Consider the following 17307-nt stretch of genomic DNA (forward strand, 5'->3'; position numbering starts at 1 on the left):
TTTTCCAAAACTCTTCTCAACCATACAACTTGACAATCACATGAGATTGCAGGTATGAATTCTGCCTTTGTAGTGGATAAAGTTACTACAGACTACTTTCTTGAAGACCATGACACTGCCCCTAAACTCAATAAAAACACATCCTGAAGTGCTTTTCCTATCATCCAAGTCCCCAGCATAATCACTATCTGTGTAAGCAATCAATTCCTCATTTCCTCCCTTCTTATAGAAGATACCAAGATTAGTAGTACCTTTCAGATACCTCAAGACTCTCTTTGCTACTTGTAAGTGAAGCTCAGTAGGATTTCCCATATATCTGCTGATAAGACTCACTACAAACATCATGTCTGATCGAATAGCTGTCAAATACATGAGACTTCCTACAACCTGGAACAATTGGATTATGCATCGGATTGCTTTTATCCATCCCAAACCTCTCCAATACTTCCAGAGCATATTTCCTTTGACTAATGTAGATGCCAGTAGACCTTTGCATTGCTTCAATACCAAGAAAGTATCTCATCTTCCCAAGATCAGTCATGTCAAATTCAAGCATCATAGATCTTTTAAACTCAACAAACATTGACTCATCATTACTAGTGAATATAAGATCATCAACATAAAGACTCACACTCAATATTTTACCTTCTTTTGCTGTATTGGCAAACAAAGTGTGTTCACAAAGGCACTTTTCGAATCCTCCCTTCACAAAATAAGATTCAATACGACTATACCATGCTCGTGGAGCCTGGTTGAGTCCATATAAAGCCATTTTCAGCTTGTACACCTTCTGCTCATCACCCCTCTTTTCATAACCATGAGGTTGCTCCACAAAAACTTCCTCACTCAATTCACCATGTAAGAAGGCTGAATTTACGTCTAATTGGTACATGGTCCATTCCTTTTGAGCTGCAAGTGCAATCACCAAGCGGATTGTGTCTAATCGTGCCACAGGTGCAAACACTCCCGTATAGTCGATCCCATGTTGCTAAGCATACCCCTTTGCTACAAGTCTAGCCTTGTACTTGTCTACTTCTCCATTCTCATTGAATTTTGTTTTGTAAACCCACTTTACTCCAATTTTCTTTCCTCCAGTAGGTAATTCTGTCAGTTCCCATGTATCATTCTTCTCTAGTGCTTCTATCTTCGAATCCATAGCTTTCCTCCATTTTGCACTCTTCACAGCATCTTTATAATAAATTGGATCAACATCTGTAAACATGGCCAAATTAGCCACATCTTCTTCTTCTGAAAGTCCCGCTCCACTTACATAATCTTGCATCCAGATTGGTGCTTGCCTAATTCTCCCTTCATTTGAGGTAGGTGAGCTCTCTTTAGTTGGATCAGCTGAGGACTCATTCTCTTTTCTTCTTCTCTACCACCTAGAAGGTCAGCTGCATTTTGTACTCCATTGTCATCAGCTACAGTAGCTTCTTGTTCATCATCACCCCATTCCAAGTCAACAGGAATCACTTCTTCATGTCTCTTGTCCCAATCCTAACTCTTATCTTCTTCAAAGACAACATCTCTGCTAACTATGATCTTTTGAGAAACTGGATTATATAATCTATAAGCTTTTGACTCCTCACTCACTCCAAGAAAAACACAATTGAAACTCTTGTCATCTAGCTTTGTTCTTTTACTGTCAGGTACATGAACATAAGAGACACATCCAAAGACCCGAAAATGATCAATTGATGGCTTCACTCCACTCCAAGCTTTTTCTGGAGTCATGTTTCTCACTGCTAATGTTGGACTCCAGTTCAGAACATGTATGGCCCAATTGACTGCTTCAAGCCAGAAGGTTCTTGGTATCTGCTTCTCTGAAAGCATACTACGAACCAAATTCATAATGGTTCTATTCTTTCTTTCCGCAACCCCGTTTTGCTGTGGAGTGTATGTTGCTGTTAACTGTCTACTTATACCACTTTCTTTGCAAAAATCAGTGAACTCTTGTGATGTGAATTCACCTCCACCATCAGTACGTAGACATTTTATGTATAGGCCTGTTTCTTTTTCAACATGGTTCTTATAGTCTTTGAAAGTAACAAGAGCTTCTGCCTTCTCAATCAAGAAATAAACCCAAGTTTTGCGACTAAAATCATCAACGAAGCTAATCAAGTACCTTTTCTTACTGTTCGAGATGGGTTTGATTGGACCGCAAATATCAGCATGTACTAATTGCAGTCTTTGAGAAGCCCTCCATGTGCTTTGCTTTGGAAATGGATCTCTCGGTTGTTTTCCAACCATGCAATCTTTACACAGCCTCGAAGGAGTCTTGAGTTGTGGCAGGCCATTCACCATCTTCTTTTGTTGGAGAGTTTTCAGACCTTTGAAACTCAAATGCCCATACCTACAGTGCCACAGATGAGTCTCATCTTCTGTGATTGTGTTGAAACAAGTAGAAGCTCTTGGTTGAGATTTAGCCAATAAAATAAACATCCTGTTTGAGGTCATTTCACTCTCAGTGATCAGACCTCTCTCAGGATGATATATCTTACACTTCCCACGATGAATCAAGATTGCAAGTCCCTTTTCTTGTAGCTGTCCAACACTTAGTAAGTTGTTCTTCAACTCAGGTACATAGAACACCTCAGTGATGATCTGAATCATTCCATTAACTTGCAGCCTGACGTTGCCTTTTCCCATCACAGTCATTCTTGAGTTGTCTCCCAACTTCACGGATTGCCGAAAATCACTATTGAGATCAGAAAAGAAACCTTTGTTCCTACACATGTGATTGTTGCATCCGGAGTGAAGAAACCATACATCTTCTCTATTAGCATTGTTAATCTCCACATAAGACATCAACAACATCTCCTCCTCAAACTCTACATAATTAGCCACTTCCCATTTCGGACATTCAAACTTAAAATGTCCCAGCTGATGACAACTGTAGCACTCCATAGTGGACTTATCAAAGCTTTGTCTGCCTCTGCCTCTTCCTCTTCCTCTGAAACTTCCACGTCCTCGACCCCTTCCTCCAAACTGATCTTCATGAGTGACTTTCAAGGCTTGTTCCTCTATAGCATGACCGTTCATGCGTTGCTCGTGCACAAGAAGACTACTTTGTAGCTCATCAATTGTTAAAGTGTCTAAATCATTAGACTCCTCAATAGAACACACAACATAATCAAATTTTGGAGTCATAGACCTCGGAATCTTTTCAATGACACCAATATTCTCCATTTTCTCACCGTGTATTCTCATTTTGTTGATTATGGTGAGAGTTCGAGCGAAGTACTCATCCACAGATTCTCCTATCTTCATAAGAAGGATTTCAAACTCCTTACGAAGAGCTTGAAGTTGTGCCCACCTGACTCTTGTTGTGCCTTGGTATTTCTGCTTCATTGAATCCCAGATGTTCTTTGAAGTGTCTTTGTTGAGGATAGTCTCAAGAATTGTTCGATCGATCGCCTGGAAGAGATAGTTCTTCACTTTCAAATCCTTCAGCTTCTACTCCTCAATGGTCTTCTGCACTGTGTCTGAGGGTATTGATCATTCTGCTGCTGCAGGAATTTCATTCTCCACTAGTGCCCAATAATCCTTTGACCACAAGAAGTTCTCCATGAGCATAGACCAATGATCATAGTACCCATCAAACTTTGGAATTGCTGGTTGTACAAAGCTGCTTTCTGACACCATACTCTCTCTGCTACACTTTAAGAAGACTGCTGCTTCTTAACTTCAGTCAGGCCCCGTGATGAGGCTCATACCAAATCTTAAGCACCAAAAACTGTAAGTAGAATATGTAGTATTTGGGAAAGTTGTTTTTGTGAACAGAACTAGCTGGCTATTATATAGCCTTAAAACAAAACAGAAACACTAAAAATACAGCCTACACACAACAACTTCCTACTGCGTGGTATAGAGCTAGAGAATAGGTCAAACTAAACAAACACTCCCTGAACAATAGGGATTATTCCACAAAACTATAACAACCTAAACCAAATCCTAACAACTTAACACTGCCTAGTGCCGGGAAAATGACGCCTTTCTAGCTATTTTGTTAGACAAATCGGAAGATGTTATGGAGAAGAAAGACGACTATGAAGAAGGCGATGTGATTTAGTACACGGCAGAGAACGTACAGGTTATGGAGGAGGCCGCCGTACAAATTCCGGCCAGCAACCACAAGGGTTTGGCTAGGAAGGTGTTACCGGACATGTTGGGGTTGTTCAATTTGCATTTATATGGGGCCTTTGGAGTCCAAATGTGTAAGTGGAAGGAACTGTGTCATGACCGGTATTAAAAACATCTTCCCGATGGTAATGACGAAAATGTGTAGTGAAACGTTATGGGATAATCTTGTGGGGGCTGATTGGAAGTCATCATAGCGTTATTATCGTACCATCATGTCTGTACAATGACGAATCAAGAATTGTATAAAATTGTTGTATTCTACAAATGGATTATCATGTAGCAGGTAGCACGTGACAACCATAGCTTACGAAGTGGCATCGTTCTTACAGCATAAAGTGTAGAGTGTTTCCCACATATTAGCATTTACCTCTATAAAATTCTCTTTTTACCCGTCATCAACATCATCACGTCTCTACGTTTTACCTGAGCACGTGAGCACGTGAAAGGCAGCAGTCTTGATCAAACAGACAAGTACAACTGTACAAATAACTTAGGAACTCTCTCTCCCTCTCTCTCTCTTTTATTTGCACATTTAAGCAAGGGTATGGTCGTAATTTTATAATTTCGTGTTCACGGTCACGGAAAAGAAAATGTTTTGGTTTTTGCGTAAAGTTTCATTGCCTCCTTGGGATGTGTGAGAAATCTTCGTCTAAAATTTCAAACCAAGTAATGGTATATTAATCAGCAAGCGAAGCCAAACTTCGGTCTATAAATACTTCTCTTCCCTCTGCGTCCGAATTCCGAACAGAGACGGAAGGCACCAAAACTCCTTCCCGACAATGGAGCTCCGGAGAAGTCAAAGAACAAATCATGTATTCTCTCTTCCTTTTTTCCTCCCCTCTATTTTTATTCTATTTTCTCTAATTTTTTACAGCCCTAGAATCCAGGAAAATAATAATTGAAGAAGCTTTTTCATTAGCACTGGTCTTTCGGGTGAATTAAAGTTGTAGTTTTTACTCTTTTTAGTGTCTCTGTTATGTAGGTTATTCGCTTTGGTTTCACGATTCATCTTTAAAGCCTTTTCTCGTTTTCATCTCTCATGATATTTGCCTTCTCATTAACGACATCTCACCTCAAATCCTTCTAAACTTCGATTTTTTTACCCTTTTTTCTTTAATTTTTGGAACAGGAGTTCTTCAGAAGCCATATATTTCATTCCGTTTCCCCTTCTTTATGGCTTTTTCCGTTCACATACCTCGTGTGGCACTTTCCAATCTCCCTTCCTTTGTTGCCTTTTTTAGAGTGGTACTCCCCTACTTAATTTTGCTTTTCATTTAATCTTGTAGATAATTGATGCGGTCTCAGTGCTCCTTGTGCTGGGGCTACTGGCCACACGAGGAGCTGAGTGCAGGAAAGACAGAATTCTTGATTCCTTCGAATACACTGCTGTGAGTTGCAGGGCACACAGCGCGTCATTGACGGATTTCGGAGCAGTCGGCGACGGAGTGACGTTGAACACCAAAGCCTTCCAGGCAGCAATCGATCATCTGAGCCAGTTCGCGTCGGACGGCGGTGCTCAGCTCTTCGTTCCCCGTGGAAGATGGTTGACCGGGAGCTTTAACCTAACCAGCCATTTCACCCTCTACCTTCACAAAGACGCAGTCCTCCTTGCATCTCAGGTTCGTTTCGGTTAACTTACTCCTCCGTTGCAACAATTATGTGTGTTGACCGATACATGTAAATCTGTTACTTCATTCACCAACGGCAAAGCTTTACTCAAGCTGAGCCTGAGCCTGAGCCTGAGCCCGGGAGTTTCCCTGCACGATCTGCCCTTTTTTTGCCACATGGATAAATGAGGTGGATAATCTAAGTCATCCGCCAACTAGGATTACTGTCGATTGACCGAGTCCAGATCTGCTGCCAACCATCGCTTCCAACTTGTCCCAAATTGTTACCCACAAATTGTTCCCACGTTCATACCCACGGAACACCACTGCCATGTACCGGTTACATCTCCCAAGAATGACAAGGGAGATGTATCCGAGCCCTGAATAATAAGAAGGGAGATATTCCCAATGTAAGTGAGGTGATTTGTTGTGAGAGTGTTGGGAGCTTTTAATTCATATCAATTCTTACCCAGTTTACCATTACCTACCCAATCCACACCTCTAATTGGTGTTTTCTACATTCAAAGATTAAGATTTTTATTTTGCCATGTGGCATGTGAATACACAAAGGAAGACATAGAGCTGACGTGGATTATAAGAGACCTCCATAGATGGATGTCTTGGAAGCTTCCTACTTGATCCAATTAGAAAACCACTTCTTTATTAAGTTGAGCATTACACTTCTTTATCAAGTAGGGATGACAATTTCTACCCTATCTAATGGGTATTCGCCCTATTGGGTGGGTTTTATTGTTTGAATGATGGATTTTGAGATTTTACAATCCTTACCAGTATAGATAGAATATGGTATTAGGCAAAAATCTGACCCTCCCCGACTTATATATCGTACCAGTATAGATAGGGTATGGTATTAGACAAAAATCCGACCCTCCTGACCCGTATATAATCAGAAAGCATATGAGCTTTATTTATCAGGTGTTAAATTTAATAATACTTTGAATTTTATATGAAGAATAATTGATGGTTTACGTATTTTTTACATGTCTTAATCAAATGATTAGAATTTTTGTAGTTTGTTTATGTTATTTTACTTATTTATTGCATATATGTAACGGGAAACAATAAGAAATTAGATTCAGATTCTAAATCCAACCCACTTTACCCTTGAATGTGAGAAGAGTTTTATGTTTTCATATGCTGGGAAGGTTTGGATTCTCAAAATCCAACCCACTACAGGTCTTAGGGCAGATACCAGTTTGGAGGTTTAGGGAAGCAGATAAGGTTAAAGATTTACAAAACCCTACCTAATATCAAGCAACACCTCTGATATTGAGGCTTTTTTTTTCTTAAACTGTATTATGTTTTTTCAAATTTTCTTTGCAATTTGAAGGAAAAAAATAAGGAAAGAAAGAGAAATATAAGAAAATTTTTACAAACCTTGTATTGAAAATATCTCCATACTTAATTGTTTTTATTTATAAGAGATATTTAAAATGCACAGCTGCTGCAAGGGGCTGTGAGGACCAAATTCGAATTCCTAACGAGCTTAGGTTGAGCCTTCACCTAACTCGACCAGTAAAGGAAATATTGCGTTCTAGATGATGAAATAACCGGAACTTTCTTCCGTATGAAAATTTGAAAGAATTAGCATTGCTTTCGGATGATGACTGCCTTTTTTCTTCCCTACAATGATGACTGGGTTTGTCATTGCACCTGACTTTCACTTTCCTTTTAGTTGTTAAACAAAAACAAAGGAAATTGAAACTGCAGCGAGGGGCCCAACCCTCCAGTTGGGCTAAAAGTCACATTGGTATGCGAGGCCTGACTCAGCCCTCTAATAAATGATGGGACTCATCAGCGCAATATAGAGAGTGCAAGCTTTGGTTTGGTCAATCCAAGCGCTAGCCCAACTCTAGCTCATGTCCAAGTCAAGGAGAACCTGATATCCATAGCCACGGCCCATAGAGGATGACCGATGACATTCACTCAGACACCAAATTTCCCTGGATTATGTAGTGATTTCTGATCAAAGAAATTTGAGACCATTTTTGTTGGTCGTTTTCCTTGACTACCGAAAAAATATCACACAAAGAATTAACATTGATTTTTATAAACTTTTCTTTCTCAAATACAAGAATCCTGTATGTGAGCTGAAAGCATTATCAAACCTGGGACTCCTTTGATAAATGATACTGTGATGGAATGTAACTCGGTCCACATAACATGAACTTTGGCTGTGGGCCTATACAAGAGCTTGACCAGCACATGGATATGGCTGAAGTCAACACAAACAATGAACCAAGAGGTTGAAAAGATCCCTACTTTTTGTGGGTTGGTCGATGATATTGGTTTTTCTTTTATTTGCAAGATGGACCAAAGGATACTTTCCTTTTCCTACCACCACTTTGTATTGTTTGCGGTTTGGTCAATGAGAAAAGTTCATTTCACATTGGAAAAAGTGTTTATGGTTCGGGTCTCCTCTTCATAGTTAGCAACTTACCGTGTTACAAATTAAAATTTCTGACTAAAATGCTTACTTGGGTCAGGACGTGAGCGAATGGCCTCTGATCGAGCCCTTACCATCCTACGGTAGGGGAAGGGACGCACCAGGTGGAAGGTACATCAGTCTCATCTTTGGAACAAACCTCACCGATGTTGTAATTACAGGTAATATATCTTATCTATATAAATTAGGCTTTGCCTCCGTCATTTTTTTCGGTTACCTAGCGCTTGTTCTGTTGTGTGGTTGGGAAAAGGTGTGTCATCTCAAAACGATTTCAAGAAAAGGTGTGTCAGCCCCCACCTGATTGCTCCCCACAACTTTCTACAGCCCCTCAGCCGTGTATTGTGAATATCTCCTAATAAAGACATCACTATTTTTAATATCATCGTCGGAAAATGTTTCTAATACACAGCAAGAATGTGCTGTGCGACGTTGTGGGAGACAATGGGGGCTGATTTGTTCTCTCTCAAAACACACCACTATATAGTGTGCGTTTAGAACCATGGTTGGTTCTAGAACATACCAGTCGTTTTGTTGGATGTAGTATGGTGTGTTCCGGGATGAGACAACAAATTATATGTTCTTCATTGTGGTGTGTTTTTAATAGAATATGTTAATGGGTGATACATAATTGATATCAATACCATTGATCATGTTTTTAATACCATTGATCCTGCTTTTAATACATATTTTCAACATGTATGTTATATGAGTCACATTTTACAATTAATCAAAATAATTTTAAAATCAATTTATACAAATAAAGCATCATATATAAAATCAATGTTTAAAAACCAATCCATATGCTAAATCGTTTTTTGCCTTTGGGTCGCAATCCACACTGGTTCAACCATTATATATATATATATATATATATACACATACATAATTTATCAATAAATAATGCATAATTATATTTTACATGTAATACATCTATTGTTTTATATTTTAATTTAGTTTTTAATTTTTATTTGTAAAAAATATTGAATTTGTAATTTGAGGAAAAAAGTGTTTTTTTCACAAAAATAGTGGGGCAAGGCGCCTTGGGACATGTAGATCTCAAAAAGTTAACAAAAATAAAAAAAAAATCATTCCAATTGGATATCAAAGCACAAAGTTATGACTTTTAGAAGTTTACATACACATTTAATGTGCAACCCGTGACCTGATCATCGGGTTGAATGGGCCAACTATCCAACTGCCTGGGTTGAATGGTTTTTCACTAAGTCAACAATTTTTGACCAATTCCCAGGTTTTAGTACAACTAGACCCTAAATCATGTCTAGGTGATAATTTGAAATAGATAAACGGATTGTATTAAGATTATGTTCAACAAAATCTAAATATGATTAGATTATTGAAAATTTGCATCTAAATCCAACCTGAAGTCTAATTAGATTTGAAGATATCATATTCGGATTCGAATCATAACGGACTCGGGTCAGATTTGGATTCTGCTTTAATTTTTTAAAATAAAAAAATAGAAAGGTAATTACTTTTCAACTTTTATATATAATAAATTAATGTATATATAATATACTAAATTTATTATATATAAATTTATATATAATATAATATATAAAATATATTTTTGATAGTTTTAAATATAACCATATAAATTTAATTAAACATAATAAAAATCATATAAGTATCAAGGATAGTTTAATAATTAATTAAAAATAACAAAGTGTCACAAATCTACAAGAGAGAGATAGAGAGAGAATGGTGGCAACGGACCAACATTAAACTGGTGGAAGGCTTGAAATAATGGGTTGAGAAGAATCAATAAAATATTGAGAATGGGTGTAGCTCGTTCCAAAACACAAAAAAATGGTGTGGCTAGAATGGCACAATATTTTGTGTTCCAAAACCAGTTATAGCTCATTTTGGAAAGTGACATGGGATTAAACGAATGCCTTCAATTTATTCCATCTATGTTCTTTTGATTATAAAATATAGGGCAATTTTGTAATTGACAAACTACACGCTTATTATTTATCTATTGTCTTAGAGTACCCCTACTGTTTCCGACAATTGTCTAAAACCTCTTTACCATTATCAACATTAACGGAATGATGAAAAAGACTATTTTACCCATTATTTTATTTCAAATTTTCACAATGAAAGAGAAAAAAGAGGGGAGAGGGAAGGAAGAGAGAGAGAGGGAGGGAGTGTGGTTGCCTTCTAGTGGATCTGCAACTGGGAACAAAGGATGCACCTGAACGGATCTAATGGTCTGCAGCCATGGACGTCTTGGGTTCTCCCTTGGAAGCAATCGAATAACAAAAGCAGAGAGAGAAATCAGAGTTCTCTAACCAATGGCCTATTCAATTCGAATAACAAAGCTCTCTTTTCCGTTTGTTTTTCGGCACCAAAATCACCACTGCCATTGCAACTTACGGCAGCAACAATGATCTTCTTCTTCCTCCCCCCTCCTTCACCTCTACTTTTGGATCTACCAAAATCACTATTGTCGCTACAACTTCCAACAACGACGGTGATCTTCTTCCTCCACTCCCTTCCCCTCTTCGTTCTCCCTTTCTGATGAATCGATTTTTGGTTGATGGCCAATTTTTTGGCTAAGTACCTCGTCATTTGGTCTGCTTTCAAGTGGTTGATGACTCAGGCGGAAGTGAACTTTGGCTGTTGAGCTGAGTCGAGCTGGGCAGGCTAGGTGGTGAGCTGACTATAGTGCCGAATTGCCTATGAGGTGCCGAGTTGACCAGGTGGTGAGCTGCCTATGAGGTGCCGGGCTGACTAGGTGGCGAGCTACCTGTGAGGTGCCGAGTTGACCAGGTGGCGAGCTGCCTGTGAGGTGCTGGGTTGACCAGGTGCCGAGCTGCCTGTGAGGTGTCGGGTTGACCAGGTGCCGAGCTGAATTGATGAACTTCGTTGCTCTTTAGAGACCTGGAAGGAACCAAGTGTAAGAGGACCCAGGGTGGCTAACTCGGCGAGGTCGCTCCGATGCTTAAGTCAGTATTCTCATAGTAGACTGCGAGCTAGAACTTGCTTACTTGCTTGCCTGCTTGCCATTGGGATTGGTGCCTTTATATAGGCATTGTTTGGCGTGGGCTTCATGCACCATATCCGAGATTTCTGCGAGGTCGTCTAAGTGGTTCGAGATTCCTGGAGGTAACCGCCATGCACGTTGACCACCCTCCGGATCGTTCGACACATGGGCCAACTTCCAAGGATCGTGGGAGTATTAGGATATGCATGCCGAATTCGTCGGCGAGCACATCTTGCAAGTTGCCAGGTCAGCGCATGTGCCAGGTCGCCAGGTCGCGCCTGTGCCAGGCTGCCAGGTCGTGCTTGGGTTAGGCTGCCAGGTCGGTGCCTGTGCCAGGCCGCCAGGCTGCCAGGCCGCCAGGTCGTGCTTGTGCTAGGCTGCCAGGTCGCGCCTGGGCCAAGCCGCCAGGTCGCGCTAGGGCCAGGCCGCCAGGTCACGCTAGGGCCAGGCCGCGCCTGTGCTAGGCCACGCCAGGGCCAGGCCGCCAGGCCGCGCCTGTACTAGGTCGTGCCTAGGCTGCCAGGTGGGACACCATCAACTTGGCTAAGGCAAGTTATTGCCAAAGTGGTTCTGGGTGTCACTTATTTGTTCTGAGGTGCCATGTGTCACAATATCATTGGAGGGCCAAATCCGCCCTCATCACTTTCCACTTCCCATCTTTGTATCTCAGGAGCTTGCCAGAAAACCAGCCCAACTGAGATAACCCTCTTAGCTCTCTCTATTTCTCTCCCTCTTTTTCCCTGACTCAATTGTCTGGAACAGAATCGTCAACGATGGAAAAATCTCGGTCACCGTCACCACTCACGGCTTCCGAGTCTGCACGACCACTGTTCCACAGCGGCTGCCGTGCTCAGTTGCTAAGCTGAATCTCCTCAACGACAGCTTCAATCTTCTAGGCTGGACTTTCATTTTCAGGTTTGATAGGGGCTCAACAGAGTGGGTAGATGGAATGAAAATGGAACCGCAGAGAAGTTGTGCTTGCATCTCGGGAGGAGTCAACCCTTCTCAATCTCCTCGGACTTGGATAAGCACACGACACATTCCAACACCTGTCAAACCATGGATTCCCATTTTCCAGGTTCCTCTACAAAATTATGACTTAGAAAAGTCATGGACGATCTCTTGGATTTACTTGGAGACAACAGGGGTGTGGTTGGATGCGGAGAGCTTCAACTTGGGAATACTGGATAATCAAATGGGGTGAAAGAGAACCAGAAGAGAGATCTGAAGCCGTCTTACAAAAGATGAATGAAGGGTAACATTCGGTTTTAAAATAAATTATGCCATGTGATGTCATGTGTGTATGAATTTTGGCAAAATTTAACGGGCAAGGGTAGAATTAGTGAATTGTCGGAAATAGTAGTGATACTCCAAAACAATAGATAAACAGGATACAATTTGTCAAATAGCTAAACAATACAGGTAATTTAAAAAATTTGCCCTAAAATATATTCAGATAAGTCAACAAATTGATCATTTTATTATTAAAAGCACGATGATGTTTTAACAAGTCTCCCTAGGCGAAAAAGTCATTTAACCACCTGAAGGATGGATAATACGATACTCATGGAAAATTAATGTCATGTAATACCCACAATTACTGATACACAGACGTAGGTAAATTGGTCCATATTAGTGCCCGGTAGAGTATGTTTCACACACATCTCAGCATTGGAAACATCTCCCATGTACAAGATTCGAATATGCTGTGGAGTGCCCGTGGGGCACGCTGTGTGGGGCGCAAATGTGTTCCCGGGTAAATTGGCCAACAGTAGGTCATTTTACGATTGACCAACCTACCCCTCCGGGCCCAAATACAAAATGATGCTAAGAATGTTTTGATTGATTGTGTTCTATCTACCTGATTCCTTGATTGATTTCAGGGGATAATGGCACGATTGATGGCCAGGGTGATCTCTGGTGGCAGAAATATCGTAGTGGTCAACTTAACTACACACGCCCCTACCTGATCGAAATTATGTACTCCGATCAGGTTCAGATATCTAATCTTGCTCTAGTGAATTCCCCATCATGGAACGTTCATCCCGTCTATAGCAGGTTCGGTCTTTCCTCCTTGCTCTAATCAATCTTCATTTTCACTGATCTCTTCACTTATTTGGAATTTTGGCTGAATTCCCACGATTGAAAATGAAATGCAGCAATGTTATAGTCCAAGGCCTCACCATCACAGCACCCGTAACATCTCCCAACACCGACGGCATTAATCCAGGTTCGTTTTCCATTTCTGGGGCCCGTTGGGCGTTGGCCCATTCTGGCCCACAGAACAAATTTAACAAGTTATCCGAGTCTGACCTTTGTTTAATTGTTTCAGACTCTTCCACCAACGTCCTCATCGAGGATTGCTACATAGTATCCGGAGATGACTGTATTGCCGTGAAAAGCGGGTGGGACCAGTACGGAATCGCCTTTGGAATGCCAACCAAAGGATTAATGATCAGACGGCTGACGTGCATTTCCCCCGACAGCGCGGTCATCGCACTGGGCAGTGAGATGTCCGGTGGGATAGAGGACGTCAGGGCCGAGGACATCTTAGCCATCAATACAGAATCCGGAGTCCGCATCAAGACGTCGGTGGGAAGAGGAGGGTATGTGAAGGACATATACGTGAGGCGAATGACCATGAAAACCATGAAGTGGGTCTTCTGGATGACAGGCAACTATGGGTCCCATCCTGATGGCAATTTCGATCCGAATGCACTTCCGGCGATCCAAGGCATCAATTACGGGGATATGGTGGCCGAAAATGTTACCATGGCTGCGAGATTGGAAGGAATCGCCGGAGATCCGTTCACCGGAATTTGCATTTCTAATGTCACAATCGGGTTGGCGGCCACAGCAAAGAAGGTCCAGTGGAACTGCACCAACATCGAAGGGATCACAAGTGACGTGACGCCTCAGCCCTGCGAGCTCTTGCCTGATCAGGCACTCACTAACTGCGCTTTCCCCACCGAGTGCCTTCCGGTTGAAGCTGTTCAGATTCAGGCGTGCAGTTACAAAAGGAACTACCTAATAGGATACAGCGATTAAGCTTGTATTTATTACGTTGTTGTCTTGTTGATACAGTGGTCATCAAGAGAGACCCCACCCCTTCTCTCTGTTGGTAGCTGTGGGGTTGTAAAATGTTGGGAAATGGGAGTGCAAGAGTGTTTTAAGTATCAAAAAGACACATTGGATTTGGATGTTTAACATACAGACATTGATTCAATTGCAATAATATATCGCCAATGTTAGGTATCAATGGCAATAAGTCCTTCCTTGAATCATAATGCTAGGTATTAATGGGTAAGAGATCATGTTGCAAATGTCTTGTTAGGCCCAAAACCTTGTTAGACATGACTTGGACCTTTAGACTTGAACTTATAGGGTGGATGAGGCCCATTAGCATTAGGTACTAATGGGCTGAAATGTTCAAGCCCATAACATAATAGGCGATCCACTCTTTAATTAAAATGAATTGGGCCTAGTGGTCCCAACTCACTTAGTGTGGGTTAATGGGCTACATAATGGTTGGATCCAATTGGCATATGGGTCTCGTTCCATATAAGAATGTCTCTCCATATGCTTTGAGAAATTAGAGACCTATTGGGAGTGGTTCAAACAATGTTACAAGACTTCTAATTTGACTAGAAAGCTGACTAATCAAACTAGGACTGAATTAGTTGTCTAATTTAAACCAGCCAATACCCAATTAAATTTGGGACTTTTCAAAAGTTTATTTAAGATTTATTAGAAGTCTATAAATACCCATCAGAGGCTGGAACAACAGGTTAAACCTTCAGCAATCGGAGTAAACACAATTTAGCCCAAAACCCCTAGTTGTTACCTAGGATCGAACTTACAATTGTGTTCTCTTTTCTTCACCAATTTAAACCGCAATCAAGAAGGAATATAATTCTTGGGTGTCTTCTATTGTAGAATGCTTCCATTAACAATGGTGATTTGGGTGACCAAACATAATTGTATTCTCAAGGGATCGAGTCATTCAATATCAAAGGTTGCACCATCTTCAGTAGGATTGAATCACTAGAAAGAGGAGATCGATTTATTGGGTGCGAAAACCACAGTTATTCTTACACTTGTGAAGACCATTTTATCATGTAAAGTTCTAACCTTTCTTATTGTTATGGATCTAATTCCATCTGGTTCAAATACCAAAATCGATCTTGAGGAGAAAAGCAAGTTTCCTCTCATGTGATTTTGCTATTCTCCTATATATCCAATTCTTGGGTTCTTGAACCCTAGTTTTGAAAAATATTTGAACAGAAATTTCTCTCCTTGTGTCACAACTTTTAGTTGGTATCAGATCTTTTGGTTTAAATTTTGGAATTTGAATCATTGCTCAAATTTATCCAATAATAATCCCATTATCTTGCTGAAAACACATGAAATGATTCTCTTTTCTTGATTGGTTCAATTGGAGGTATAATGGTTACACCCTATGGCCAAGGTTCAAAGTATTTGAAATGCCAAGTGTATCAGAAAAGGCAATTTTAAGAGACATACATAACGGGATATGCCTTGCATACGCATGCGTATTAGAGAAAAATTAAGATACACATAGATACACATAGAAACATTATAAATACTTTAATAAATTATAAGAATACATCAATAACACTAAATACAAGGCCTTAATGAGATGTACATATATTAAATTAATATATTTTAATGGTTTTAGGAAGAAATGTATTGGATTCACTTACAATTTCATAAAAAAATCATATGCTTAACTATAATTCTTAAGTTTTAAGGGATGGGAAAGCCCAACTATCCTATCCAACCATAAAACATTCATTGGCACAACTTCTAAGTAAAAATATAATTAATAATTATTGCTTATTTAAATAATTACTATATAGTTTTTATTTTCAAAAATTACAAAAGATAAAAAATAAATAAACACTATACAATATATTCAAAAAATAATTATTGAAGAAGAAATTTCAATTGCTCTATGGATATGATAGATCATCCAGATCTATAATATATTCAATCATTGTAATTAGATTATAAACATAATTAATTATTATTTATTTTTTAATTCTAAAAATATAAAAAAATATTAAAGAATAAATTTTAATTGCTCTATGGATATGGTAGATAATCCATATATGTAAAACATACTAAGTCTTTACAGGCAGATAAAAAAGTATGTTTAAAAATTTTTGTTATTTTATATTTTTCCTAAATCTTCATAAAATTTCCATAGATCTACTGTAGATTTAAATATTTTCAAGGATTTAAGTAAAAAAATAATCATAAGATATTTATGAAAAATTGAAAAAACAACCTATTTTTTGTAATATTTTTCAAAATACGAAAAGCTTAAAGAGCATTGATGATTCACACTTGTTTCTTACATTTTTTTTTTTTTTTGCATATCTAGTACTCTATGAATGAGGTTTAGAGTCATTTGAGGGTGAAAGAAGGCTTATTAAGGATTTAGAGTCCATCATATGGATGGCCAAACTATGCTAGATGGATGTGGGTGAATTTTCAAAAATTTCTAATCCTTTCGGAAACCGATTTCCTAATGAATTTGAAAACTGATTTTTTCTGAATCGATCTTGCACTGAACCGGACCAGATTTGAAACCAAATTGGAAGGAGATTATACTTGATACAGAGACCAAAAATTGTAAATCCCAAGGTGGAAGTCCATGCCCAATATCAGTCCCAAAATCGACCTCCTACTAAAGATGGTGTAGTGTATGGGAGAAACCAATTCAACAACTCTGATTTCAACAAATTTGCTATCCAATTGGCTTGGATCGAATGGGATGATCAAGCCTAAGTTTCTTCAATGTTTTTCTTGCAGAAAAACACAAGAAAACTGATAAAAATCAGTTCTTGAAAAGGCTAGGTCGTGATGGGTTTCTTGAGAGGTAATAGAGAAGAAGAGAGAGCAAGAATGTGAAGAATTCAAGATTGGTTCACCTTCTTCTCTCTTTATCTTTTTATGGAGCAAGACTCCTAATCTAATTCAGAGGTGATCCAAATCTGATTTGGATTAAAAAATTTCTTTTGATAAACATTATCCTCTTGAGAGGATAGATGCTCCAT

At 39.4% G+C, this 17307-nt stretch overlaps 1 protein-coding gene across 2 annotated transcripts; it reads left to right on the forward strand.

The window, feature by feature from the left end:
- The first annotated feature begins 4677 nt into the window (after nt 1-4677).
- On the forward strand, nt 4678-14483 carry LOC104611520 (putative polygalacturonase). 2 transcript variants are annotated; one of them, XM_088890556.1, is made up of 7 exons: nt 4810-4955; nt 5273-5388; nt 5543-5762; nt 8258-8378; nt 13108-13282; nt 13384-13454; nt 13557-14483. In XM_088890556.1, exons 1-7 carry the CDS (start codon nt 4923-4925, stop codon nt 14270-14272), a joined length of 1452 nt encoding a protein of 483 aa, XP_088746682.1. In that variant the 5' UTR covers nt 4810-4922; the 3' UTR covers nt 14273-14483. The 2 variants fall into 2 exon arrangements, with proteins under 2 accessions (XP_010276902.1, XP_088746682.1); XM_010278600.3 differs by lacking the exon at nt 5273-5388 and having other exon boundaries at nt 4678-4955; nt 5430-5762.
- Nucleotides 14484-17307: the final 2824 nt, after the last annotated feature.

Source organism: Nelumbo nucifera, chromosome 6, assembly GCF_055504915.1.
Source record: "Nelumbo nucifera cultivar China Antique chromosome 6, China Antique-T2T, whole genome shotgun sequence".
Lineage (NCBI taxonomy): Eukaryota > Viridiplantae > Streptophyta > Magnoliopsida > Proteales > Nelumbonaceae > Nelumbo > Nelumbo nucifera.

Coding starts and splice junctions, on each gene's coding strand:
- LOC104611520 (XM_088890556.1), top strand. CDS start 4,923: ATGGAGCTCCGGAGAAGTCAAAGAACAAATCAT. Junction 4,956..5,272: donor GAAGTCAAAGAACAAATCAT/GTATTCTCTCTT, acceptor TTTTTGGAACAG/GAGTTCTTCAGAAGCCATAT. Junction 5,763..8,257: donor CAGTCCTCCTTGCATCTCAG/GTTCGTTTCGGT, acceptor TACTTGGGTCAG/GACGTGAGCGAATGGCCTCT.